The sequence below is a fragment of the Hylaeus anthracinus genome, unplaced genomic scaffold (assembly GCF_026225885.1).
Source record: "Hylaeus anthracinus isolate JK02 unplaced genomic scaffold, UHH_iyHylAnth1.0_haploid 11985, whole genome shotgun sequence".
NCBI lineage: Eukaryota > Metazoa > Arthropoda > Insecta > Hymenoptera > Colletidae > Hylaeus > Hylaeus anthracinus.
This window is the reverse complement of record NW_026534333.1, coordinates 10,428,624-10,454,833: the sequence shown is the minus strand read 5'-3', so window position 1 is coordinate 10,454,833 and position 26,210 is coordinate 10,428,624. Positions and strand designations below refer to the sequence as shown.

The following is a 26,210-nucleotide window of genomic DNA, read 5'->3' as shown; positions in this document are numbered from 1 at the left end:
AAGTACGCCTGGATAACGGAACAACGACGGAACAGAACGTCGAATAAAAGAAACATTACCCTGCGCTAAGCCCTTTCCACCAGACGTCACAGAATTTATAATATATAGATGCGATAGTTTATTGTAACGTATAAATACAAAGTCCAATTTCACGTTCCAACATATGTAATTCCTTGTGAATCGAATGAAATTTTATTAATCGTAAGCATTAATGTTTAAGCAACCCTATGCCTCTTCCATCAAACGTCAATAAATTTCAGTTGTTTTACTCGTAATTCTAAAGCTTTGATACGATATACTAAACGTAATTATTCATTGTAATGTATGAATGCAAAGTCCGACTTCACATTCTAAAATACATGTGTAATTGCTTGTACATCAAATAAAATTTTATTGACTGCGCATTGAAAAATTGAAGTCTCATTACGGACAGCGACTGTTTAACTAAACGCTTGCTTTTATAAATTATAGCCGAAGCAATAGAATATAAGCAAAAATTTGTTTCATTTTTTTTTTTTTTTTTTTTTTTTTTTTTTTTTTATAGATCTCGATATAGATTTATACCAAACTAATCATTGGACAGCATAAACAGTTTGAATGCTATTCGTTAAGTAAAGTGTCGCGTATCCAGCGCGTAAGTAATTAATATGCGAAGACAGTTTTTCCTTCCACGCATTTTTATCGGTATTACGATGTATACTGTTCGCGTTATACGAAGTAATATGAAACTCGCGCTTTGGAAAATTCTCGTAACCGCAGGAGATGCGTTCAAGAATCAGTCTAAGATTAGCAATGACGTTAGACGGGTCTTGGAAAGGCTAATAAATCAAATCGTGCATTAGGATCTGGTTTCCGTCAGGATCAGGCTTCCCTGTACGTGTATAAATCAATAACAATGTGGTCGAAGCCAATGTAATTGAGAATATGTAACTTTATACTTGAAAGTCAATAAGATACTACATGTACGCGTCGAAGCGAACAAATACGAGGAGTTTTGGTTAACAGTTTTAAATAACTTTAATCCCTCCTATATTTACTTTTATCCCTCTCAGAATATATAATGTGGCACATAGCGTAATTGTAAATATAAACGAACTGTCAGATAAATATATTTAACAAGGAATTTAATATAATATATAGTTTAATTGTGTAAATATTTATTTTACCCCTCAAGATAATGAATATATTACGTACAATAAAATGTAACTCTATTTCTTCATTTTCATTGATGATCTATCTATTTTTATTGATTCAGTCTAGTTTTCAAATGAATAGAACGAATAGGTATAACAGTCAATTAATAATTCTTGCTTATTCTTTCTATTTCGATTGGTCGAGTATTCTAATTATATTCGAATTATTTCATTAGACGTAGATTTTTCAAATTATCAAACATTTGCACTGCGAATAAATTAAGGGTGCATTAGTATAGTTAAGTGGATTAGTACTAGTGGCGCCACCAGTGATAAAACGCCCAAGTTTGTAGTAAAAATTAGTTACCACTACTCCTACTAGATGGCTCCACTAACCAAAGTTACTTTATCAACTGCTGCATTAAATAACTATTCATACAATTGATAAATTTGATATATTAACTTTTATCATTTTATTATTTCATACATTTATTATTTTATTTAAGATGAAGCTACTTTTAGGGAAAATACGTTTACGTTTATTGCAAATAGTGATTAGAGGTTCGGAGTCTGAACTTGTAGACCAGAATACATAAATAAAATCAAATAAATGGTTAAACGATATATTGAATACATTGTAGTGTTACGAACCGAAGAATAGTAAATAAAAAATAATTGCTATAAAAACAGCGGAAACCATTTTCGGTACAAACTTGGACATTTTATCATTGATGGCGCTACTAACTAAAGAGTTGATAATTACTACTGTATTAAATAACTATTCATAAAAACGATAAATTTGGCATATAATTGATATATTGTAGTGTTATAAAGTAAAAAATTGCATTAATCATGCATTTATGAAAAATAAAGAATACTTGATTGAAATGAATCGGTGGGGCCATCTTATAGAAACAGTGAGAACTATTTTCACTACAAACTTGGGCGTTTTATCACCGATGGCGCCACTGATATTTATTTATTTATTTATTTAAAATGCGTAACTTACTACACAACGTTATTGCACTACTGCTTATTTATTACTAGCTTATTTCCATTCTTCTTATCATCGTCTTACATGACTCCTGCATTATTTTAAAACTATTTGCAGTATCTCTTACTTCTCATCTATTGGGGCCCGCTGGCCCCCCTTTAGCTCGGGTACCTCGGGGTTGCTAAGCCCGTACTGTAGCTACAAATACCGCTACAGCCCCTGAGGGGGATCAAAAGGCTTACTTTGCACCACAAAGTGATTACAAAATTAAAAAATTCTCACTGATATTAAATTCCACTTTACTAGTCAGTGGTTTACACCACGGCTTTGCCAAGTACAAAAACACTAGTACCACTAGTAGTAACCAGTATCCAAGGGAATTTTCCGAGAATATAATTACTAGAAACATTTTAATTACTACCATAGGAATCTTTTCTGATCAACGAGCAGCGAGAATCCTTAACTGTTATCAGCCCTCTGGTAGAAACCGGGAGGTATCACTGTAAATTCGATATATGATCGGAAATCTTCTAATACGCCACTTTAAAGTGCAGTGTCATCAGTGCGCAGTGTAACGAAAAATTAACCGCCTGCCAAGGTTTAATATATTTATCAAAACAAAACACATTTATTTAAAAGAACCAAGTATGTCGGGAGGAGCACTTTTTGGAAATAATGCATCACGCGGTACTTCGAAAAATTTGGTGGAATTCAAAGCAGGGAAAATGACCATGAAAGAGAAAATGGTTTATCCAGACACACGTAAAGGCCAGCTGTACGTTTATCAATCTGACGATTCATTGATGCATTTCTGTTGGAAAGATCGTACGACAGGATTTGTTGAAGATGTAAATTTTTTAATACCGTTCTGTTTTATTGAAATGCTAAATTAATGCAAAATTGCATGTACCTTTGAATTCATATGATCCTTTTAAATTTACAAACGTCCTTCTAAACGCTTTTCCGTTTCTTCTGTAGGACTTAATTATTTTTCCTGATGATTGTGAATTTAAACACGTTCCTCAATGCAAAACTGGAAGGGTATATCTTTTAAGATTTAAGTCATCTAACAAAAAGTTTTTTGTTTGGCTTCAGGTGAGACAAATTTTACATAATGAATTATGACTCCATTGTTACTCTACTATACGTTCATCGGTAAATTTCGAAAAATTCATGTGTTACTTAATAACTGGATAAACGTTTTGTTATTTTGTAGGATCTTAAGACAGATAAAGATGAGGAATATTGTAGAAAAATTAATGAAGTTCTTAATAATCCACCAACTCCTGGGTCACAAAGAAGTGGCAATGCAAACCCAGAGAGGGATTTTCAAAATATATTAAATAATATGTCCCAACAGCAACTAATGCAGCTGTTTGGTGGAGTAGGTCAAATTGGTGGTCTAGGTAGTTTACTGGGTACAATGAATAGACCTCATAGTGGACAGACCACGAACAGTACTTCTGCAACAACTAGATCTGCTCGAGCTCTTACACACCCTCGACTTACTGCATCTCACTTTAATGTTCCAAATCATCGACACCTGCAGCATCCTCGCATTACTATAAATCCTGTTGGACCTACGCCACAAACAGTGTCCTTACCAGCATCTGCTAATGATACTCCGAAACCTAATGGTAAGTGAATTTATTAGATAAATAACGTGTTCAGACTCATATAATAAGTCTTTATGTAGGAGATAATAAGCAATCAACAACAACACCAGCTCCATCAACACCTGGAGCAACAACAAGTACGAACAACAAAATACGACTTAGTGATCTACAAACCTTTCTATCAAAAATTCCAACATCAACAGAAACAGAATCTGTAGTTCAGGTAATATCTTATATTCTTTAAATAGTTATATTTAACATATATTATTATTTCTAAATTTTCAGCTTGTTGAACACGTTTTCAATATATAACTGCTTCATTAAAAATGTTGTTGTAAGTGATTGAACACTATGCAGAATAATGTATAGCATTGTTATGTGAAACATTTATTTTTTCATATATATAAACGCAATACTAATAACATTAATATTTGTTATAAAATAAAATGTTATTTGTGTAATGAATAAATACATATGTTTAAATCGTTCAACAACATTCTTAATGTTTATAAATATGTTTTGAGTTTAAAATACTATTAAATTTATAAAATCAATATTCATTTTGTTTATTCTTAATTAATATGATCACAAATGTCTTGTATATGTCATTTCAATGTTATTATAAATCATAATTAGGTGGAAAAACAATTTCATTGTCATAATCATTTTGATAAGATAACAGACTTCCCATGTATAATCTTTTTTCAAGACTCTAATCTTGTAGTATAATCTGTAAATTTTCATCTTTTTTTAACACATATTATGATTTTATGTAAAGTAGTTCTTTAATAGCTATATTACTATACAAATTAAAAGAAAAACGTAAAATGATATATATTTCTTATATAATCTAAAGTTTTAGATATTTCGCAATATTTCATTCAATACACTAGTTTGCTAAAACAAGTTATCTATTTTTTTGTTAATATATCTTTTTTTGCAGTCCTTATCATTATCAGGAATTGAATGGGTATTCTTGATAGTACACTGGGAGTGTCAGTCAAACTTGTTGAAACCATGACAGTTCTACAACTTTTTAAATAGCTGTGCAAGCAAAAGCCAATCCCTGTGTTTTCTACATTAAAAATAATGAGATCGTAATTACTTACAAGGAAAGCAATGTTACTATCTAACAGATATTGCATGGTCATCTAAATATCAATTCCTTTTCATAGCCTTAACTTTTTAGTTTACTTTCTTGTTTTTTTCATTCTGTCATAATATTATTGAAAATATCATTATGAATAATTACACGACAAAATCATAAAAAATGGCATAATATCGTTTTAAGTTTGAAACTTTAGCTTTGTAATATTATACAAATTTTATTCTCGTGCTAAACTCAGTGGTATCCAACAGTAATTTAACTATACCTATTATAGAATCAAAGGTAGAAGCATGGTTTTCTCATTTTTTAATACTGTTTTCTACTCGAACTTTACCTGGCTGTCGGAGACTCTGGCTCTGCTGAGCAGTTGGGGAAGTTTCTCTGGGATTATTTGTTGTTTTCGGCCACCTACAGCACAGCTTATTGTCCGGCAGAGGGGCGTAGCAACTGAGCTGACCAATGCCATCCCTGCGGCGATCTCTGCATCGGAAAGCTTGGAGCGTGCAATGAGCCCGCACTTGCCACCAGGGGACCACCTGTGTACCACGCTATTGTCTCCCCAGTTCTCCCAGGCGCTATCAATGTTCTGGTCTGCTTTGCAGTCAGGCCAGGCGGGACCCGTCATCCGTCAATTTGGCTTGGGACCGGATGCCGTTGATGCCGCTACCAGTGGAAACATTGAAGAGTTCGTCACTGCTCTTGAATCTGAAGCTCAGACTGGTCAAGAACAAACACAACAAGGGCAAGAGGACAATAATACGAAACAAGCTTCGCCGACATCTAGTCCCGATAAGAAAGATGACGACGAAGGAATGGCTTTAGATTAAGAACAAAATTTAATGCATCTGATTTCATCTATATTTTCATTTAGAAGGTATGCAACATGTATTACATTATAATCACGTATGTGTAATAAATACTTCCTTAAAGAATAATGTACTTTATTGCGATTCAAAAATATTTTCAAATAGTCCTTTGAAATGTAAATGTAAGAAATTATTTAAGTATTGAAATAATCCTAAATTTGTACAATAATAAAGAGTTAACCCTTTAGTTGTGGCGCTCTCCAACTGAAAAACGATCGCTCTATGTGGCAACGCCGTATAGCAACAGTTGATCGCTGTGATGAGAAGCACCAATAATGAGTAAAACCAGGACCGCAATGGTAATTTATGCACCCTAAAACGATGCCCACTGATGGAGGGAATATGAATGAGACCAAATGTGACATTTATAACAAAAATGTACTTAACACGCATTATTTATAATAAATGTTACAGTGATATCTCAATTCATGATGTATACCATATTTGATACAAACAATACATTTGTGCACATGAACATTTTTAAGTCCTATAGTATGTCCTATAGTATATAGAGATGGCAAAATTGTATTCTAATAAGGACAATGATACATCAATTTATTCGGGACTGATAGAATGATAAAAGTATTTTCTAACATTATTAAATGGTATTTCTTATTTCTTTTTAAATATTTAAATAAACATCTTTTTTCTAGTGGAATTTTATATTATTGTATTCTAATCTATGTTACCTCGTAAAATAAACCATTATTAAAAATAGTACAGTATGGAAAATACTGAGATATACAACTTAATGACTTTAAAATAAAATATAACATATCTAACGTTTCAAACTCGGAATAGTAAATCGATCATTCATCAAAGCGATCAATACGATTTCTATACAAATTTCGCATCTTTCACAAAAACCAATTCACATTTATTAATCTTTGTCTTTTTACCTTTCGAACGTTGTTGCATAATGACAATAATAACATATTGTTTTCCAATACTTAAATAAAAAATAAATTTTTATTATCAATTTCATTTGTTATAAAACTGTATGGTGAAACTGTAATCATACTTTCCCTTATAAGGTAAGTATTCAATCCCAGAAATTTTGATTTAAATTAAACTTTATGTGAATATAGAATAAAATTACAAAGAACGATTTTGAAGGAGTGGAATTAGTTTTTATAGTTTTTACATTTTTTCGACATAACTTTTTAACGAAATAAAGTAAAAATGGCTGAGTGTTTTATGTTGTATTGTATTACTGAAAAATTTCTATAAACTTATTGTTAATTGAAATTCCATAACGTCCGAGCTAGAAAAAATCTCTTGTTCAGACTACAGAACGTTATATTTGGTTACATTTAAAACGCAACGGCCTACACCCCATTCGTCTGCTTTCGTCTTTGTAATCCATAAGATTTTAACCCATAACCACGCTAAGACGTTAAATTCTTTATGCATCATTAGATGCTGAAATTGTAACAATTTAAAATATCCAGAAGCGCAAACTAATTGTAATACATAGTGAGTAATTTGAAATAAATATTTCTATTAAGTATATTTATTAAATATATTTATTAAATATATTATTCTATTGTTTTGTATTGAGATTCTGAAGAGCTATGAAAATACTTAATTAAAAACACTAATAATATTAAGTATATACTGTTTTTTGTACCATTTATAGGTTCACTACAGCAAAGCAATAGTTTTAAATGTATTCAATGGATAGCCATTTGCCATGCATTCTCACTGGATTAATCTTCTACAGTTTTGGGTTAAAATGGTGCTATGATTATGCTAAGTATTGGGTGTCTCTGAGACCTAGAGATGATTTAAATATGACAAAAGGATTGGTGTTCATAGAGAAATGTGAGAAGCTGTTAAATAGACATCCGATAGAGGGAAGTTTGAAATTGATCGCAACTGCCATAGGTCTAGCCAGTACAATAACTGGTGGTTTGGAACAAGTTGGTACGGTCTCTCCAAAGGTTGTACTAGCTACGATCTACCTTTTTTTTGCATTCTCTGGTCTTGTTGATATTTTGAATTTTTATTTCCCTCACAATGTAAGCGATGGATTAGTTAAACTGGCACTTTGTCAAAGCTTTTTCATGGAAGGATTCCTTTTCTTATGGGAAAGCATAGGGAACAATGCAGTAATCAATTTAATTTTAGCTTTTATAGTGTGGGCAACATCTCTAGCCATTATTTTAGAGCTTGTTTGGCCTGAATTAAAGCTTTTCAGAGCCTGTACCACATTACTCCATGGCAGTTGGATAGCACACATGGTACGTTTGAACCATACAGCATCATTTTTACCAGGAAGCATTGCTCTGGTATTTTCTTGGCATGTTGCTGCTGCATCAGCTGTAACATTGTCTGTAGTAGCAGCGACAAGAAGCTGTGCACCTGAATTTACATAATTATACATTGTGTATAAATTATTTTATTAAACATTTTTGTAATTTATAATGTGTAATTCATTTAAAAATTGATTATATAGATAAGCATAAATTTAACTAAACATTAAATAAACTAACTCGTACTTCTATTGAAAATCGAGTGCTAGTTGCTGGGAACACCGCTGGATAATATAATCACATCTGAAGAAAGGTGTTCTTCACTTTCATAATATTTGAGTTGAATTGTGTGATTTTCATAAATCTTAAATTATTATTACACATGTGTCGGTAAAAACAGTATAAATTGCGCTATCCAGCGGTGACAAAAGGAACTATTAGAGGACAAGCTTAAGCATTTTCCCGATAGAGGTCCTGATCAAACTCTGAAAATTAGTATGGTACTTTCACCGCTAGATGGTTGTTAATTTGAGCGAAAATACCGGGAATCCCGAACTGAAACTGTGATAGTTTAAACATTTTAAAAAGAATGTTAGTTCTATATAAAATAAGAAATGTAGACGGTACGGGAGAAACGTGTTTTGGAAGTACTCACACAGCCATACGAATTGCAAAACTGTATTCAATGATATACAAAATGATCACAGTCAAAACACAAAGAGGGAGAATGGATTATCTTTTTAATATTGTAAAGATCATTTTCTTTGTATGCCGTCCAATATCGATCGCAGTTTTTCGTTCTTTCGGTGTCTCCAAGCAAAGGTTCGCGAGTGACACTTAAAAAAAGAAAAATAGTTTGTTTTCCAAATCTTCCTCGCCACATTGCTTCCAAGCAAATTATACAGGGTGTCCCAAAAGTCGGGGAGGAGCCGGAAATGGGGTGTAGCTGAGACGATTCTGAACAACAATTTCCTTTGCAAAAATGTCGGATGGGGCTTCGTTAAGGAGATATTAAGCAAAAACCTCGACCAATCAGAGCGCGCGTAGACCGTTCGAGCTGCCGCGGTAGCGAAGGCTACGCGCTAGGCGGCAGCGTCAATGTCCTTCGATGCACGTCGAGTCACTTGTTCGCGCGTACAAGCGCGGCCGCCAGCGCGTAGCCTTCGCTACCGCGGCCGCTCCAACGGTCTACGCGCGCTCTGATTGGTCGGGGTTTTCTCTTAATATCTCCTTAACGAAGCCTCATCCGACATTTTTGCAAAGAAAATTGTTGTTCAGAATCATCTCAGCTACACCCCATTTCCGGCTCCTCCCCGACTTTTGGGACACCCTGTATACTCCATATAATCTCTCTGATTGTACCAAATAACTCTGGAACAGGATCAATTTTCTACTTATTCTAAGTTATTCTAAGTAATGATAACTTATTCTAAGTTATCACTCTCTACAATTAAAGTTGCTTGGAAACGATCGTCCCTTAATAACGACCCGCGTAATTGATCAATTATCTCTAATATTGACCCACAGAGTCGGTTTAAAAACAGACGAGCCGTAGTTTGCCGACCCCCAGGGTCCAAGCGATAGAATCTTTTCGAAGATAATCCATTATGCATCGCGACGCGTCGAGCGGCGACACATTCTACTCTGTTTTATTCGGATCGATCGGGCGTGTACCGATGGAGAAGGGCTGGCCGTGTAAATGTTCTCTCGCTGCGGCAGAGAAGGGATTCGCGCGAGCCGCACGGAGGATCGAAGAGGGGAGACGCCTAGCTACCCTCGATTATGGAAGAAAGAGGGCGACCTCGAAGCCCTTCGTACCCGTTTCGCTCGATGCGTCGGTTGCTCGCGTTTGCTCGCGTCAGTCGCGTCAACGATGGGCTCGACTCGACCTACGTGTTCGAATTGTCTGATTCGTTGAAGACACTGTGTTCACGCGGGACTGGCGAGAGGTGCGCGTAGAAAGCACACGACACGCGTGTTCCCACAACGAGATCAGCTAACGCCGAGGTAAACGCATGGTGTACGCGTGTGCGCGGTCATGGTGCGATCGCGTGGACATCAACGCTCGAAGGGGTTGCAATTCGAGTATAGTAGAGCTCCGTTTATAGGAACAAAATTATGCTCAGCTTCTGGTGTAGGAATTTGCAGTAGACGTGAAGGTTTCAGGGGGTTGGAATTCGAGTACGGTAGAACCTTGTTTATACGAATACAATCATGCTCAGCCTTGATATAGGAACTCAAAGCTGAGCTTAGTACCCCTTAGCCCCCTGTAGCTGAGTCCTGTACCCTTTAGCCCCTCGTAACAACGAGGCCATGGTCGAGCGTGGAGGTCTATGGTGAAAGTATCACTGATAGTGGACCTCTACTATCTAAACTATTCCGTTATCAGAACTGCCTTGTCCCAAGATAAGCGAGGTTCTACTGTAATTCGTTTTCGCCATTTAGGCGAAAGTCATTCACCGTGGACGAAAGTCTGCGCAGAATCGAGTACCGTTCCAGTATCGTTCGCACACCAGACACGTCGATTTTCCTTGAAGTTTGATCCGCATTGCGCATTCATTCGATAGGCGCATCGCGCAACGGTATCTCGTCCCGTTGTCGCCATCGTCGTTGTCCACTTTCTTCGGTTTCTTCTTCTTTCGTCTCTGCCAACACCTTCGCCACCTTTCCACGGTATTCCGTTTGGTATGTACGCATTCTTTACTCTGTTCCCGTCGGGTCGCTCGATAATGGCACTTTTTCCACGCGACTCGGGATCGATTCATATCTGACGCGGTCCCGACGAGTCGGTATTCCGTGTCTGAACGATTTTAAGCCTCTCGTTGCATCGGGCCTGAGAGCGGGGACGAGTGCAGGAGAAGTTGAAGGAGATGACGATGACGACGACGACGACGAGAGAGTGAGAGAAGAAAGTTTCCTATTTTTTGGGTCGCCCTGTAGCATGCACAGTGGGGGGTCGAGAAAGTATAGCAGCGGGTTTTTTTTTTTTTTTTAAGATAATTGCTTGTACAGAAGCAATGCATTGGCATGATGTACGCGTTTTAGTGTTTCGTTATAGATAGAAATAACAGGTTGACTCCGAAAGATTAATAATTTTATGTTTAAAAATAGTATGAGAGGAAAGAAACTTTCGTAGTGTAAACATTTCCACAGTCTTCTGCGATGTATTTCGTAATAGTACATTGTGTCACGGATGTAAACAGATGTTGTTCAAGCTATCTTCGAGAGTCAAATGGGGTTCAGCCGATAAGTCACGAGAGGGGCAACAAAAAATTCATTTTTATGTCCCAAGAGTTTATGAATCAGACTTGAGTGCTTAGCACCAAAACTACCGAGGTTAACATATACGTATTTATCATACACAAAAGTATATCTTTGTAATTGGAGGGAGGAGGAGCATACTAAGTTGTCAATACAATTCATTTTCTGTTATAATACTTGCCTATAAAAATTCCATATAAATTATAATAAAGAATTGTTGATATTTGAGCACTTTTAAGAAGAAGTTTATACTTATAGTGCATGGGTAAAATTGACTGGCTTGGTAGTTTTAGTGTTAAACAGTGAGAAAATGTATTATATATAGAATTTATATTTGCTGGCATACAGTCAGTCTCATAAATATTCGTATCCTCTATGCTTATTAAAGAAATTTGTTTAAATTAAATGGTAGGTTTGATGTTTGATGATTCATATTTACGATGAAAAATTCATTTGGTAATATCAAAATTATTATTCAATTTAGTTGAACTTCTTCGATAGACATGGAGGGTACCAGTATTTATGGGATCGATTGTATATGGAAAAACAAGGAAAAGGCCAGTCATTAACCGAAAATTAAGTCGAAAGTAAACAGAAACAAATGGGATGAATAATGAACTACGGAAATGTATACCTTAATGTACTACTTCTCGATCATTTGGAAAAAATTGAGCGTGTAAATACTTCTTTGGTTCACTGCACGTTACGGGAGGGGTAGAAAAAGTGAAAGAGAAAGTCGCAGCTGGCGAGATACATGAAATAGGATACGGTTTCACCGATGCGGAATGCAAATTCGAGGAAAGCCACGCGAATCTGCGGTGGTCAGAACCGAAACTCTTCGTTTCATCGATCCGAAGCCAGTTTATACGTTTGTCACGCACACGCAGCTGAAGGACCCATGGGGGAAATGATTATCGTCTATTTCAAATCCATTCAAAAATTCAGATTTTAGTGCGTTACACTTTAGGGAAAGCTGTGAGATTGTAGAATAATAATAGGACAAAATTAGAAGGGTTCAGAAAAATTGAGGAACGAAGTGTCTCGTACTTCTTCAATGGAGAGATGGTCAAAATCAAATTAGGTACCTTGACTAGTTGTTTACAAAGGCTCTGTATTCTCTCCAATAAAAATTAACAACACGCCACTCCACTCATTGCATACTAGAGCAGTAATTGTTTTATAATTACTTTGTGATCGCTTTTGCGATCGTCATTTGTAATTGTCAGATTACCCATCAGTCGTACACTGCACTTGTAGTCTGCAACAATAAATCGGTAATTTGTAATCTTCCAGAACTAATCGTGTTTGGTTATTTATAAATAATCATAGTTAATAATTTACTGTCATTTACCGCAGATTTTATGCGTTTGTGGTTCACGTAAATATGAAGAACATATAAAGCATTTATAGAGAATGAAACATTAATCATATTAATTTATATTAACCTCAGGTCGTGAATAAATTAAAACCGCTGTCCGTCGAGCACTCATTAATTATTAATTACGATTAACGATTACCAAGTGCCCGGTAATTACATTTTGCCCGACACTGACACATTACACTGTGCATTTATTATAGCGAAACGATACTAAAATGCTAACACTTTTCACACGATAGGCGACTCTCAGTCGCCACTGTGGTTTACGCGCCAACTCGAGTATCGAGAATACTCCCACGACCTGACGTAGGACTTTTCCCATATCTCAACAAAGAATTAATATTAATTTGGGAGGGAAGAATTAATTAATGAATTATTGCTAATCTTTAATATTGGATTTGTATTTATTAGTAGATAAAATTTGTTTTTCATAATTAATAACTGATCATTAGAAAAAAATGTCTGAATTTTTACCAAAATCTGTCACCTATTCGTTAAAACTTTGCACTCGAGGCCTTTTCTTCTGTTATCTGTCACCAACTCGAGATGCTTTCCTAGCATTCTATCGTCACGAATGCAAGATTGACTTCGAAAATGAGATCTCTAATTTGATATTTAAGAATTAGATCATCCTTGTCTCGCCGACAATCATTTTATCGACACTTCGAGTTCCAAAGAAATTAAACCTAAGCAAACGTTATTGCTGGTTGATTTGGTGCGTGAAACCTAGTGCCGACCGAGAGTCAAGTCTCGAGTGGAAAGGGTTAAAACAGAAATAATAGAAAAAAGTCTGCATCAGGTCATAGCGACTAGCTTTCTGAAAAGAACGTGACTTGGATCATATTTGTAACTTTATCAATTCTAGAGATTTTCTTCTCAAAATTTGACTCAACCTTCTTCAATTGTGTATCTTTCGAGAAGTCTACCTTCCCCTTCCAAAAAGATCGATTTTGAAAGAAATTTTAGTTCCGTTCCCCCATCTAATATCGTCTATAACTCGTCGAATATTCGAAAAATCAAGTTTCCAATCAAACGATTAATTTTCGTAAATGGAATCAATTACCGTTTCAATAAAATGTAACCGTCGTTCGTACGGTACGAAGCACGAGTCCGTATCGCGCGCAGGGATGTCGATAAAAATGTAAAAGTGGTAGCGGCAGACTACTTGGCGGCTGGGGTTAAAGCTGCGGTAGATCTAGGTGGTGGCGGTGGCGATGGCGATGGCGATGTCGGTGGCGTGGGTGATAGGGGCGACGCGTTTTGTCCCACTGTGCGACGGTAGAAAGAAAGAGACTAACAACTAGACGATAGCACGGAAAGGGAGAGCGCAGGTACACGTATCTGCCTATATAGTTAAGGAGTAACTACGGGCATATACGTCGCCACGGAGGACGACGGTTGCTACGATATCGATCCCACGCAATATCGCGTTGTTCCCAGTAGTGTTCCCGCAGGCGTCGCGACGCTAAGCGTCCTCGTGTCTCTCCATTCGCCGGTGTCCGTGGAACGGATCGCTTGAATCCGCCGTTGGTCGAGCGTCGGTCGTAATTGGCCGTCGATTGGAAGCGATCGACGCGAGTTTTCCGAGTCGGGACACCGTTCTCCGGGGGTTTCGAGGCAAGGAAAAGGACGGACGGGGGAGGTGTGGCCGCGTAATGGACCGATAACGAAACGAAACGATCACAATAAATATTCTTTTATTTTCTTTCAGACGGTAGCCGACGATTCTGTATGTGTATCGTTCGATCCTCGGTGAAAATGTGGGGAAGGGCGAGCATGGCGGCCGTGATGATCCTTCTCTTGTTGTGCTCGTGGACGCTCGGCGTCGTTCACGGAGAAGGTACGTTTTCTTCGTGTTTGGAAACATTTGTTTTTCTTAAATAAAAGAGCAGTGGAACGGGACCGGGGAGGACGCGAATTTTTTAACGCGTATATGGTCGATAGGAAATCTGACGGAGGTCGGTTCGACCGACACGGAAGCGGAGGGCATTTTGGAGCGCGCGACTGTGTGGCTGTGGAGCCAGCGGGACAAAGACGCTGGTTGGGGGAACGATACGCATCGCGTCCTGTTGGTCCTTCGGCTGGCTAACCTCTCGCGGGAGGACAACGTCGCTCCTCCGGCGCCGTTCGAGTTGCAGCTGAGCAGCAAACAGATGGAGCTCGAAATTGTGTTGCTACTTTGGAGGTAAAGTTTAAGTGAAAGTTGGTGTTCTCGCAATTAAATTGATTATACCGAACTTGCGATGGTTGACCGTGAAGAGAACGACGGAGAAGTCGGGTTTAGATCTTTGTTGCATAATAATCTGGCAGGGTGAAAGAAGTTCAGTCCTTTTGGTTTCTATAATAAAAATTGAATCATTGCCACATGCTTGCCTATAAGCTCATACAATATATATGAATTTTTTAACCGCTATGGGCCAGTGTAACTTTCAGATCACTTGCTAATATATCGATATTTCGTCAAATAATTTTAGTTCTTTCTTTTTTATAAGATGTCTATAAGATATTTATAAGATACATAGGTCTTAATAATCCATGAATAGAAACGATTTCTACGAAATGTAATTACATCTTATAATGTCGATTCTCGACGAAGCCCGAACGGATGACCATCGAATAAATTTCCTCAGGCACAGAGAGATCGGTTTCTCTCCGGTGAGATTGGCGCGCTACACCCTCGCCTTGAACGCTATGTGTACGGATCCGAGACAGTTTCACGGCCACGACCTGATCGGAACGCTCCAGCATCACGAGCCACCTACGGATTACGAGTTCGCCCTCACAACGCTGGCTGCGTGCAACGCGCAGGGTCACGTGCGAAGGAGACAGATACGTCGGTTGATGGACATCGCAAACGATGCTCAGGATCACAACGTCGGTGAGCGACGCGCTCGTTTTGCAAAAAGTCGCAACAAGGAACGTCGGCTAAGCGGATAGTTTTTATTTTCTGACCAATTTCGTGGCAAATTTTCGTAATTGTTTTGTAGTTGAAGTACTCGTCATAAACTTTTGAAATTTGGTAGATTTATCTTTGTTTATACATATACAGAGTTCTCTGAAATATTTCATTGTCTTGCTCAATTTGTTTGCAAGTTTCGTACGTCCTAACGGCTCGAACTAATGAAAACTGATTTTGTTCTATTCGCTACGAGTGTGTTTATATTTATAGTTTGAATCTAGAAAAAAAGGATTAAAAGAAATTTGACAGAATGGGCGATATTTGAAACTTAAATATTCGATTTCTCGCCGTGGAGTAATTCATAAAATTAACCCTTAGAAGCCTGATTTTCTAAATTAAATTGAAAAAGATATCAATGTATTTATTTCAGTAGCCAGATAAAGGGAAAACTAGTAACAAAAAATCACAATACATACTTTATATATTTATTCCGTAAAAAGCAGGTATGAATTTTGATAAAAAGAAACTAATTGTAAGCGCACGATTTGTATTAAAAGTTCGGTATCAAATTTGAAACTTAGGGCATTTAAGGGTTAAAGTAACAATGTATTAGGAGGGCCAGAAAGTATTGTCATTTTGCGAATTTCAATACTTGTTTATCATTCATCAGCTCATTGATTTTTATCGATCTGGCATTGAAAGTTTGGACACTAGATGGCAAAAGATTGACGATAACGAGGACGGTTACATAATTGATTAAAAATAAAAACTTATTACTTTATTTGTTTGAATTTAATGTAAAAGAAACGACATCACCTTTTAGCCTCTTCAGAATTAAAGAATCCTATGAACTGTATTTGATCGAAGTGTTATTTTTCTGACACTCGTCCTTTTTCAGATACTGTCGCAATGGTGATCCTAGCCCTGAAGTGTATCGTCCAAGACCACAAACATCGAAACCTCCACCATTTCCTGCGCAAACCGTCGATTGGTTTGGCGCAGCAGCAAAGACTCGACGGTAGCTTTGGAGATCTTCGGACGACGGCTTTGGTGATGCAGGCTCTCGAGGAAGCGGAGAACGAGCCAGCCGATAGCTGGAACCGATCAGCTGCACTGGTGTGGCTGTCGAGTCAACAGCGACCCGATGGTTCCTTCGGCGGAGATATTCGTGCAACCGCGGAGGCTGTCCTTGGAGTCACTCCTCGAAGTTTGGCGAGCATCAGAATCCTCGACTGCGGCCAAGGACTCAGCGATACCTCGCCACCGCGACTCACCATCGCAACCACCACTACCTCCACCAGTAATGGTAACGGTAATGGTGAGTGTTTAACTTGGAAGAAGCTGAAAGAGGTACGACACTGTAACGATCCTCCAAAAAGATGTTTGTAAAGACTCTTTCTGAAGAGACTGTACCTTGAATCGTTCTCAAATTCTCATTATGCTTTATTGGACAACCCTTTGAGTGCCAAGGAGCGACATATCGCTGCTCGAAGCTGTAACTGCTGTAACTCATTAAGAAATCAATTTTCCTTTGCGAAAAAGAAAGCAAAAACAAATGTACAGACTTCGAAGGAAGTCTAACATGTTTTTAGTATCGTGTAAAAATTTCATGAACCTTAAAACGAAATTGACCGATATGTACATTTTTGTTCACAGTCATGCATCTTTGCTTAAAATTGTCTGGTATTTCTCTGATATGAATGAAAATTTCCTCTGGCACTCAAAGGGTTAAAGGGAGAAAACTTGGTGTCGCAATATCATCGACAATGGGGAAAAAGAACTTGGTGGCAGCTTTGTGACCAGAGGATGTAGTTCAGAACACAAAAACCCAGAAACTTCTCAAACTAGATACCTATAAGATGTGTCCCTCTCGATAAATGCAAAAATAATCGATTTTTCAAAAGGTTTTACAGTGTCATGCCACCTTGAGCCTTGAATTTCGCACGTCGTTGGCTTGTTATAAGTAAAATTATCCTTAACACGTTGATCGCAACGTCACCCATACGTGGTCGACAGTGCTTTTTAACCGACATGTATGAATATTTCTTTTTTTTTTTCACTACAAACTATCAACCAAAACAAAATTAATTCTGAAAGTTACCTGCCAATGAAAATGAATTTGAACGAAATACTTAAACTTCGATGGAGTTACAAAAATAAGTACCGCAGTAAATGTTTGATTACGTAGTTTCCAATAGTTCGTAATCGAAATTTAATCACAGTAAAAATTTTCCGAAGTATTAGTCTGGCGGTCAACACGTCAACCCTTTCAGACCTGGCATCCACAATTGAGGACAAAAAATTAAACAATTACCGACACTATCGTTTCGGGCGAATGTCTTTATGCACACGAAGAAATAGTTTTCCTCGAAAACTACACTATTAGGATTTTTTTTTCTTATTCTTTCCATAATAATTTTAGCCCAAGTTAGTCTTAAAAATTAAATTATGTTGGTACGAGAAAAAGAAATGATTCAGGTCTGAAAGGGTTAATCTACAGACTGTACCGTATCTTCTTGAGAACCTTTTGACATGTTTACGCAGAGTCGACGATCACGAGCAACCATAACGAAGCCGTATCGTCGGTATCCGGGAATAACGCGAGTAACGAAAGTGTGAGTAGCGACGCCAGCAACGGAAACAATGGGATCAACGGAAACAGAGGAAACAGTGTTGGGAACGCGGTGAATTCCAGCAACACGGACAACGGCGTGGTCGTTGGAACCACTGCGCCGGTGATAGTGAACGTTTCGTACACTCTGTGGGTCGGCAGTCACGTTAACGAGACGTACAATCTGACCGTGAACGCGCCTAAAAACGAGAGATTCTACGAGGTGATGCTTCTTGCCGCAGAAATGTCGCCGCACTTTCAGTTCGTGGCATCCGAATGGCCAAACGGACATTACGTTCACACGATAGCCGGTTACAAGGAGGAGCCGATGTCCTATCACTACTGGCTCCTTTACCGGCTCCCTTTGCCACCTGATCCATCCTCGCCCCCTGGTAATCAGTTGGTTGCCCCTGGAGGTACGTACGGGAGCGATTCTTAACGACACAACGAACGAACAGCATCGTGGGGACAAAGAACAATTTCTTTTTCTTATAATCTATATTAATAATATAAAGAGGTCAAGTTTGTTTATTTGTTTGTTTGTATGTAGGGGATAATCTCCGAAACTACTGAATCGATTTTAGACATTTTTTCAGTAATAGAAAGCTACACTGTCCCTAAGCAACACAGGTTACGTTTTATTTCGTTAAGAATACGTTTTCAGTTGGAAATCTAAAAATTCGTACATCAAGTCGGAAGAAAAGCGTTGCTTGTTTTTTTTTTTTTTTTTTTTATAAATATTATGTTCATGTCCCCAGGTATTTTTCAAATATCATTCCAAGTTGCTGTTTGTTCGCCGTGTTTCGTCGTGCGATGTCGAATCGTGGTCTAAGGAGGAAATGTTTCAGGCGTCGACGATCTGCAAATCAACGAAGGCGATCATTATCTCTTTTGGTATAAGAAACTATGAAGAGCAACGAACCGTCGACGACTAGTCGAAACAGTTTGAGAAATAGACGAAGATATGGATCGTGCGAAAGCAAAAACTGTGAGAATCGAAGAGGGAGAGTTAAAAAACGATGAAAAAACGAAAAAATGCCTAGTTACTCGAAATCAATAAAAATGGAAGCTCACTCTTATTCACTGCCACCGCTAAGCGCGTACGGCAAACGTACAACGACATTTTCCAGGATTAATTTCGCATGAGTTCGCACGTGCGCCAAGTTACTTAGGAAGATGCCGAAGAAGTAGAGCTGGCAGTGACGTTTTTGGAACTCTGCTCTAATGGCCGATTAGACTTAGTCGGTAAAAAAAGAAAAAAGAGAAAAAAAAAATGAAAAAAAAAAATGTAAACTAAAAGCGCGACACATCCTAATACGTGTACCGATAACTCGACTGACGTATGGCGATAACGATAACCATGCGTATTCGTAAATCATAAACTTAAGCTAAATAACGGCATAACATTTTCTATGAAACTGCAATGCACAACCACATTGTACCTACTCAACCGATATGGCGATGATCATGTCGATGATCAACGTATCAATTGATATTTAATAAATCCCATATCTCTATGTATTAGCTGACCTAACCCCTAAGTCTTGATATCTTGCTACGCGTGTTGCTTTACAATCACCGAATCCCAGTTGCTACGTGAAACCAAGTTCAAGCTTCGCCGCGATGCGTATAACAAAATTTCATCCGGAAACGAATGCGTTTCGATCGACGATTTTTCATGATTTGCCTAACGTCGCAATGTACAGTATCCTTGGTTTTTTGAAATTAATAAAGTGTACAATTACGAACTAGATTTCACTTATCTTGTTCATTTTTAGTTGCGACGTCCACGCCGACAAAAGGTAGAGAGCGTGATCTTCTTAACGATCGATGATCGTTGGATACAGGTTTGTAGTTGTGCTATACGATGAAACAAATATAATTTTAATTCATAGGCGATGTAGTTTGAAGAAGATTTATTAAACTATTTTTGAAGTATCGAATCCTCTTCGGTAGGATATTTTATAACATTAAATGTATCATAAGGAGAAGGGGCTATCGAAGAATTGTTTTTGCAAAAATTATTTAGTAGAAAGTAAGAAATAATGGTGGGCGAGGTTCAGAGAACGGATTCATTTTTGTAAATGAAACTTTATGTATTATGTTTTTATTTATTATAAAAATTTCTTTAGAGTTAATTTGGAAATTAGATAATCCAACATTAGTTGTAGTATTGATTTTAGAACTTTATTATTTCCAGATTTGTTATTTACACCCTTTGCGTTCCTATGTCGACTGAGGCTCGACAAAAATGTGCCAGAAACCAGAAAATTTAGACTGCAAAGGGTTAACATTTTATGCAACGTTGTTTATTGTTATATAAAGCCTTGAATTTCAGTTTTTCATTTTAGATTTGCTACAAACCCTCGATCGTCTGTAGGTATCATTGCGATCTACTAGGAGTACCTGCACCTGGTATCTGGCAACTCGAACGACAGATCGACTGGCGGGCTGCGTCAATTCTAGAGCTAGTATGGTAACATTTGACTCCTCGCTTCTTTATTGAACTTTTCAGAAAGGATTATGCCCTTCGCGGATGACTATCAATTCTTCGAAAACAGAACCTCCTACGTATAACATTTTATTACACATTTTTTATTTTCTTTTTCACCAACGATTATCCGCTTTTCAGTTGTACCACGAAACGTGACATGGTCTGCACAATATACTATACTCGACACAGTGGAATACAAACTAATTTTCCTAAATGGTGCCTCGTATAGTTTTATCTATAACAGTGAGACAGCTTTGTTTAGACGCATTCATCCAGCTGCGATGTCATTTATTGTAACATAAACAATTCTCATCCAAGAGGAAAGGGTTAATAACGATTTTCCTTTGATGTTTTGCCGTTGCTTGATGATTTCTATTCAAGGTAGTTCACACTATCCGCCAAGTACAGTGCGTTCCGAAGTGTATACGTACTGGAAAGGGTTAATAACGATTTTGCTATCAGTCAAGTTCGAGTTTGATGTTTCTTATTTAAGGTAGTTCACACTATCCGCCAAGTACAGTGCGTTCGGAAGTATATACGTAGTGGCGTCGTGACATTAGTGACGGCAGAGCATATCGATCACCCCAAACCATCCGTTCATGGATAGTACTAGGCCTGAACTTCCCCAACTCCTCGATTTCCCTTTCCATCTTCCCCCGACTTCTCTAAACCCACACGGTGTGCTAGAGCCACGAGCCTGCCTGTCCCTGATAACTCGCAGCTCACCCATCCATTCACTCGCGGAGGAACCGTCGTCCCATCCAGCCGTCGCTCTACTTCCTCCTGGTCTTCTCTCTTCGTTGGTGAGGCTGAACCGAAGGACCACCGAGCCGTTGAGCCGTCGAGCAACTACAGATACGCGTGACGAAGCCATCGGATGCTATCTTCCAATCTGCGACGTTCGTTGCGCGACGACACGCGTTCACGTTCTCTTTCCAGCAACATCGATATAGGCGATCTAGCATTTTCCCTCTTTCTCTTTTATTAAAACAGTTTACAGACAGAGCTGCGATCGAGCTTTCGGACGAAAACAGGGAGAACTATAGATTTAAAAGGAAAAACGGAGAGCATGTGTATCTCAAAAAGAATGTGAATACTTTCTTAATTCTAATAACTACCTGAGAAAGTTGTTAGACTTTTAAGAAATTTTTTTTTTTTATATGGGTTTATTTTTCGTCGCATCTACTGCTTGGTAATTAGCGACGCATTTAATTGCATTTCTGTTTGATTAGTGGTTTAGAGTCCTTGAGATAGTTTATGGCGTTTTGCACACGTTTCTGGGCTGTTTCTGGCGTTCAAGTTGTACTTCCTTTTCCGTAGTTCGAATCTTCAAGATATCTTGCGGCTCCTTAGATAATCGTTATTATGCGAGGTCGATAGTTTCAAGAATTTCTACGTCTGAATTTCATTCGAATTTTATAGAAAATTTCATTCAGAATTCGTTCGTGTGCCGTTATCAAATCGTGCCACAGGCTCGCCTAGCTTGATTGACGGACCGCAGCACACGTGACATTGCTTTAGACTAGAGTTATCGAGTGCAGGATGGCACAGCACGGCGCAATAGTTTGTAAACGATGTAAAACAATTGCGCGTCACACACGCTCGTTTAACTCGCGTGACGCAAGACTGGAATTCCAACTGCACCGAGTATGAAAAAAAAAAAAAGAGCAATGTTTTTACATTTCTTTGACCAGTATCCACAGAGCGAAGAATTTCTTTAAAATTTTAATATTTTTTAAATATTTTAACTTTTAATAGTAATCTTTAATATTTCAACCTCTTCGCGTTCTTTATAGTTATAATTACTGTCAATATTAAAAAGAACAAAAATTTGATAATAACGAAAAAAAATCGTCCCTGAAGAAGTTAAGCAAGAAACGATTTAACTACGATGACGATGCGAAACGTGGTTTTGCAAAGTTGTTTGCATTCAAAAAATTAGCGTGACATTGTAATCTATAATTGTTTTCCGACCCATAATTTATGACAAAAGGCGATGGATGCATGAAATTAGTCTTTGTTGCACCAACGAGTTAATAATTTAAACTTTAGAATCGCAGAATATGTTCAGGCATACGCTACTACATTCTCAGTGCGAACGAAAGGTGTCGATTCGATTTCTTTGACATAGTAACAGTTTGATACTTTTGTACACCCGTTGCATTGGGGATACAGCTATGCCATGGGGGGAATCATCCCCCGAGGTAGCGTCAAGTGTCAGGAGTGTGACGTCGTCGTATCCCCCCTCCGTTTTCCTTCTAAGAAATGTAATTCTGCCATCCTTCGCGCGACTTCTATTCGGAATATCGCACCCGATAAGGAAGAAAGGAAGTTTAGAAAAAATGTCTTCGTGTGTTAGTAGTCAAAAACATTAATACAAATAGTTTACGAACAGAAACGTTAGAATTCTAACACATTCATCGTCAGATTAATATTTGTAAAAGTTTCTACGGGGCTAAACATTTCTTTTGAGTTAATTTGGAAATTAGATAATATAACATTTCTTGCAGCATTCGTTTTAAAATCTTACTACTTTCAAATTTATAATTTTAACTCTTTGCGGTTTTATTTATTATCTTAACACCTTGCGGAGCTAAAAATCTCGTTTGAGTTAATTTGGAAATTAGTATAACATTTGTTGTACCATTTATTTTAGAACCTTATTATTTCCAAATTTATTACTTTAACCTTTTGCTACTGAAATCAGAAAATTGCGATTGCAAAGAGTTAACACCATGTTTTCAGAGTTAGTTTCTTTAGATTCGTAGTGAAAAGTCTGGTATCCATGTATCGGTGTGGATCCATTATTAAAAACCAAAATCCTGAAGTCATAAACACTATTTAAGTCCTAGGTTCATTAATGTTCTTTCATTTTTGAAATTCAATTCCTTCGAGCTTACACTGTTACTTAATGAAAAAATAAAATACATCAGAAAATAAGGTTTAACATTTATTCACAATATATATTCGATATAATTTCTTACGAGATAGCCAATTTAACTGTTGATTTGTTGAAATTCTTTTTAAAATTCTACAGTTATTAACTCTTTCAGACCTGAATTATATTTTTTTTCTCGTACCAATGTAATTTAATTTTTAGTGTTAACTTGGACTAAAATCAGTATGGAAAAAATAAAAAAAAAAATTCTAATAGTGTAGTTTTCGAGGAGAATTGGTTTTCCTTCGTGTGCACAAATGAGAAAATACACTAAACGATAGCGTCGGTAAATATAAATTTTGTCCCCTCGATTGTGGACGCCAGGTCTGAAAGGGTTAACGTTGCTTTCGTCTACAATTTTCCGAAGGCGTAAAAATGATTTTTGGAGCGTACGGTAGAACTGGCCTGGATGGCAAGTAACGAGGAAGGGTTGGGACTCCCTAGCGCGTTAGCTATACGTTCTAAAGTCTAGACTCGAGATGGAAGATAGCTGTTCCTAGGCTAGGCCAGCCGTAATCGCCATTCGCCACACCCCCGGACAGGCTGTCTCTGCTTCTGCTTCTGCTCTTTCCTTCCCTACTGCTTCGATCTCCGCGCCTCTCTGTTTTCTTTGCTTCGGTTTCCTCGCTTCTCACTCTTTTGCGCCGTTCACGGGCGCGTGTACGTGCACAAAGACAGCCAGGGGCTGGGGGTGAAAGAGGAACGAGTAACCGTTCTACTCTTTCCGTCGGGTCCCCTCGGGAATCCGCAATCCGGCGTCCACGATCTCGTCATCCACCCTCCTGCTTCGCTCCCGGTTCTTCTCGAGCCACATCGACCCCCCCGTTCTCGAGATCCTTCGGATTTTAACTTCGTCCCTCGCGCGAACTACCCAACGAAAGAATCCCCGGGTGAATTGGACCTGGACGATGTTTCGCGTTGGCAGCATGGGATTCAGGGGAAAAAGTGACGCGACCATATCTCGGTGAAATTTCGTTAAATGGGGCTACTCCATTTTTTGTTTCTGGGTCACAGGATAGATTTTAGGGCATCGCTGACATGTGTTATTGTTGGTTGTGGTCTTTACGATATTTCAGGCAGGTTAAATTTGAAAAAATTGGAAATTGTCAAAGTTGTGAGTGTTTATATCAGGGGCTGTTCTGTTGGATTGATCGAATACCAATTTTAAGGGGTTGCTTTTCTATTTTGGATCGAGAAATAGAGTTTCGTTTTTATATTCTTGTTTCTTAGGATTTCCAAAATATCCCTACTAAATTACGCAACGAAAACATTCAGAATTGCCAGAGTAACTATTTATATCACAGATCGTCCTGTTGGACTGATTGATCACGAAAATTTAATGGTGTACACTTTTATTTTCGGATTTCCTAAGAAACTTTCATGAAACGTCAAATTTATCTTAAATTTCATTAATCTGCATTATTACTAGACAGCGGATGTTTATGCATTCGTGGCAAATGAAAGTTTGGGTAAATCCATGAGAATGTATACGAATGGAAAAATGCATAAAATACCAACAATAATATATTCTCTGTACCAGAGTTAGAAGATAAGACACTCTTCCAGTAAAATTGTAATTCAACTTCTATAACCATCCACACTCTGATAATCACCCTACAAAGTTAGATGGACCTACGAATGTCTCCTCAAAGGAGTTCCAACTGCAAAGGGTGAAAATTCTTAAAAAATCCTACGAATAAGCTTCGAGAAAGTACCGATGACCGTATGTTCGCGAAAAGTCGTTAACGTTTCTCGATAGTGTCGAAAGAATAGATAAAACAAACGGATGCCAAGGGAGATATATCGAAGTACGAGAAGGGAGCACGCAGCCTAGGGGTTAGGAGGGGAAAAGTAGCTAACGCGTGTCGCGTATCCGTGTGCCCCGAGCTGCCGCGATACCGGTGGGAAGCCATTAGCCAAATTGCGAGGTGTCTGCTCGTTGCATCGCTCTATTACCTTCGAGTCGCTTTTCACCACACTTCTTAACCCAGACCTACCTATATTCCCTCCCCGTCATCTTCCTACCGTTTCCATATCTTTCGTTTCGCGTTACATACCGCCCTCGGGCACTTTTCAATCGTATTTATACGTGTACGCAACGTTCGACCCTTCTCGCAGAGATTAGGATCGACCGAGATCATATTTGTATCGATCATTGGTCTCCATAGGATTCATCCTATTTAATAATGAAATTAGCGAGATATTTATCATAGAAGAAACTAATTTATGGATCAAATCGATTCTCTGTTATGATAGTTGTCTTTAAAAAATTTCTGTTAAATCATTCTTTGATAAACAACCTTTTACGTTTGTAATGGATAAGACATGATTTTATTAGTAGATGATTAGTTTGGATGATTCGTCAGTTATGACGATTTATAAAGTTAAACTTCTGGATTTTCATTTAAATCGATTCACTTTTCGCGTTTTGGTCCTCTATATTGAATCCGCCATTTTGAATTTCTAAATTATAAGATCAGATTTGTAATCAGCGGCCCCGAAAACCCCTATATACCAATTTTCATCCAAATCGAATCACTTTTCGCATTTTGGTCCCCCATATTGGATCCATCATTTTGAATTTATGAATTTTGAGTATAGATTTAGAATCAGTGACCCCCAAAACCTCTGTATACCAAGTTTCATCGAAATCGTTC

The 26,210-nt window shown here is 37.8% G+C and overlaps 3 protein-coding genes across 10 annotated transcripts; all 3 read left to right on the top strand.

Moving 5' to 3' along the window:
- Positions 1-2,659: 2,659 nt before the first annotated feature.
- Positions 2,660-6,142, top strand: LOC128887224 (proteasomal ubiquitin receptor ADRM1). Of its 2 annotated transcripts, none has more exons than XM_054142899.1 (6): positions 2,660-2,975; positions 3,106-3,222; positions 3,344-3,764; positions 3,824-3,966; positions 5,286-5,725; positions 5,906-6,142. In XM_054142899.1, the coding sequence occupies exons 1-5, from the start codon at positions 2,775-2,777 to the stop codon at positions 5,676-5,678; spliced, it is 1,275 nt and encodes a 424-aa protein (XP_053998874.1). In that variant the 5' UTR covers positions 2,660-2,774; the 3' UTR covers positions 5,679-5,725; positions 5,906-6,142. The 2 variants fall into 2 exon arrangements, with proteins under 2 accessions (XP_053998874.1, XP_053998875.1); XM_054142900.1 differs by having other exon boundaries at positions 2,661-2,975; positions 5,454-5,725.
- Positions 6,143-6,758: 616 nt separating this feature from the next.
- Positions 6,759-8,177, top strand: LOC128887231 (transmembrane protein 45B-like). The gene is made up of 2 exons (XM_054142910.1): positions 6,759-7,193; positions 7,357-8,177. The coding sequence occupies exon 2, from the start codon at positions 7,385-7,387 to the stop codon at positions 8,093-8,095; it is 711 nt and encodes a 236-aa protein (XP_053998885.1). The 5' UTR covers positions 6,759-7,193; positions 7,357-7,384; the 3' UTR covers positions 8,096-8,177.
- A 1,580-nt stretch (positions 8,178-9,757) lies between these two features.
- Positions 9,758-19,874, top strand: LOC128887220 (uncharacterized protein CG3556). Of its 7 annotated transcripts, none has more exons than XM_054142883.1 (8): positions 9,758-9,979; positions 14,055-14,253; positions 14,323-14,451; positions 14,556-14,796; positions 15,242-15,489; positions 16,409-16,828; positions 18,055-18,537; positions 18,970-19,874. In XM_054142883.1, the coding sequence occupies exons 3-8, from the start codon at positions 14,343-14,345 to the stop codon at positions 19,029-19,031; spliced, it is 1,563 nt and encodes a 520-aa protein (XP_053998858.1). In that variant the 5' UTR covers positions 9,758-9,979; positions 14,055-14,253; positions 14,323-14,342; the 3' UTR covers positions 19,032-19,874. The 7 variants fall into 7 exon arrangements, with proteins under 7 accessions (XP_053998858.1, XP_053998859.1, XP_053998861.1 ...); XM_054142884.1 differs by having other exon boundaries at positions 14,052-14,253; XM_054142886.1 differs by having other exon boundaries at positions 13,811-14,228.
- The last annotated feature ends 6,336 nt before the right edge of the window (positions 19,875-26,210 follow it).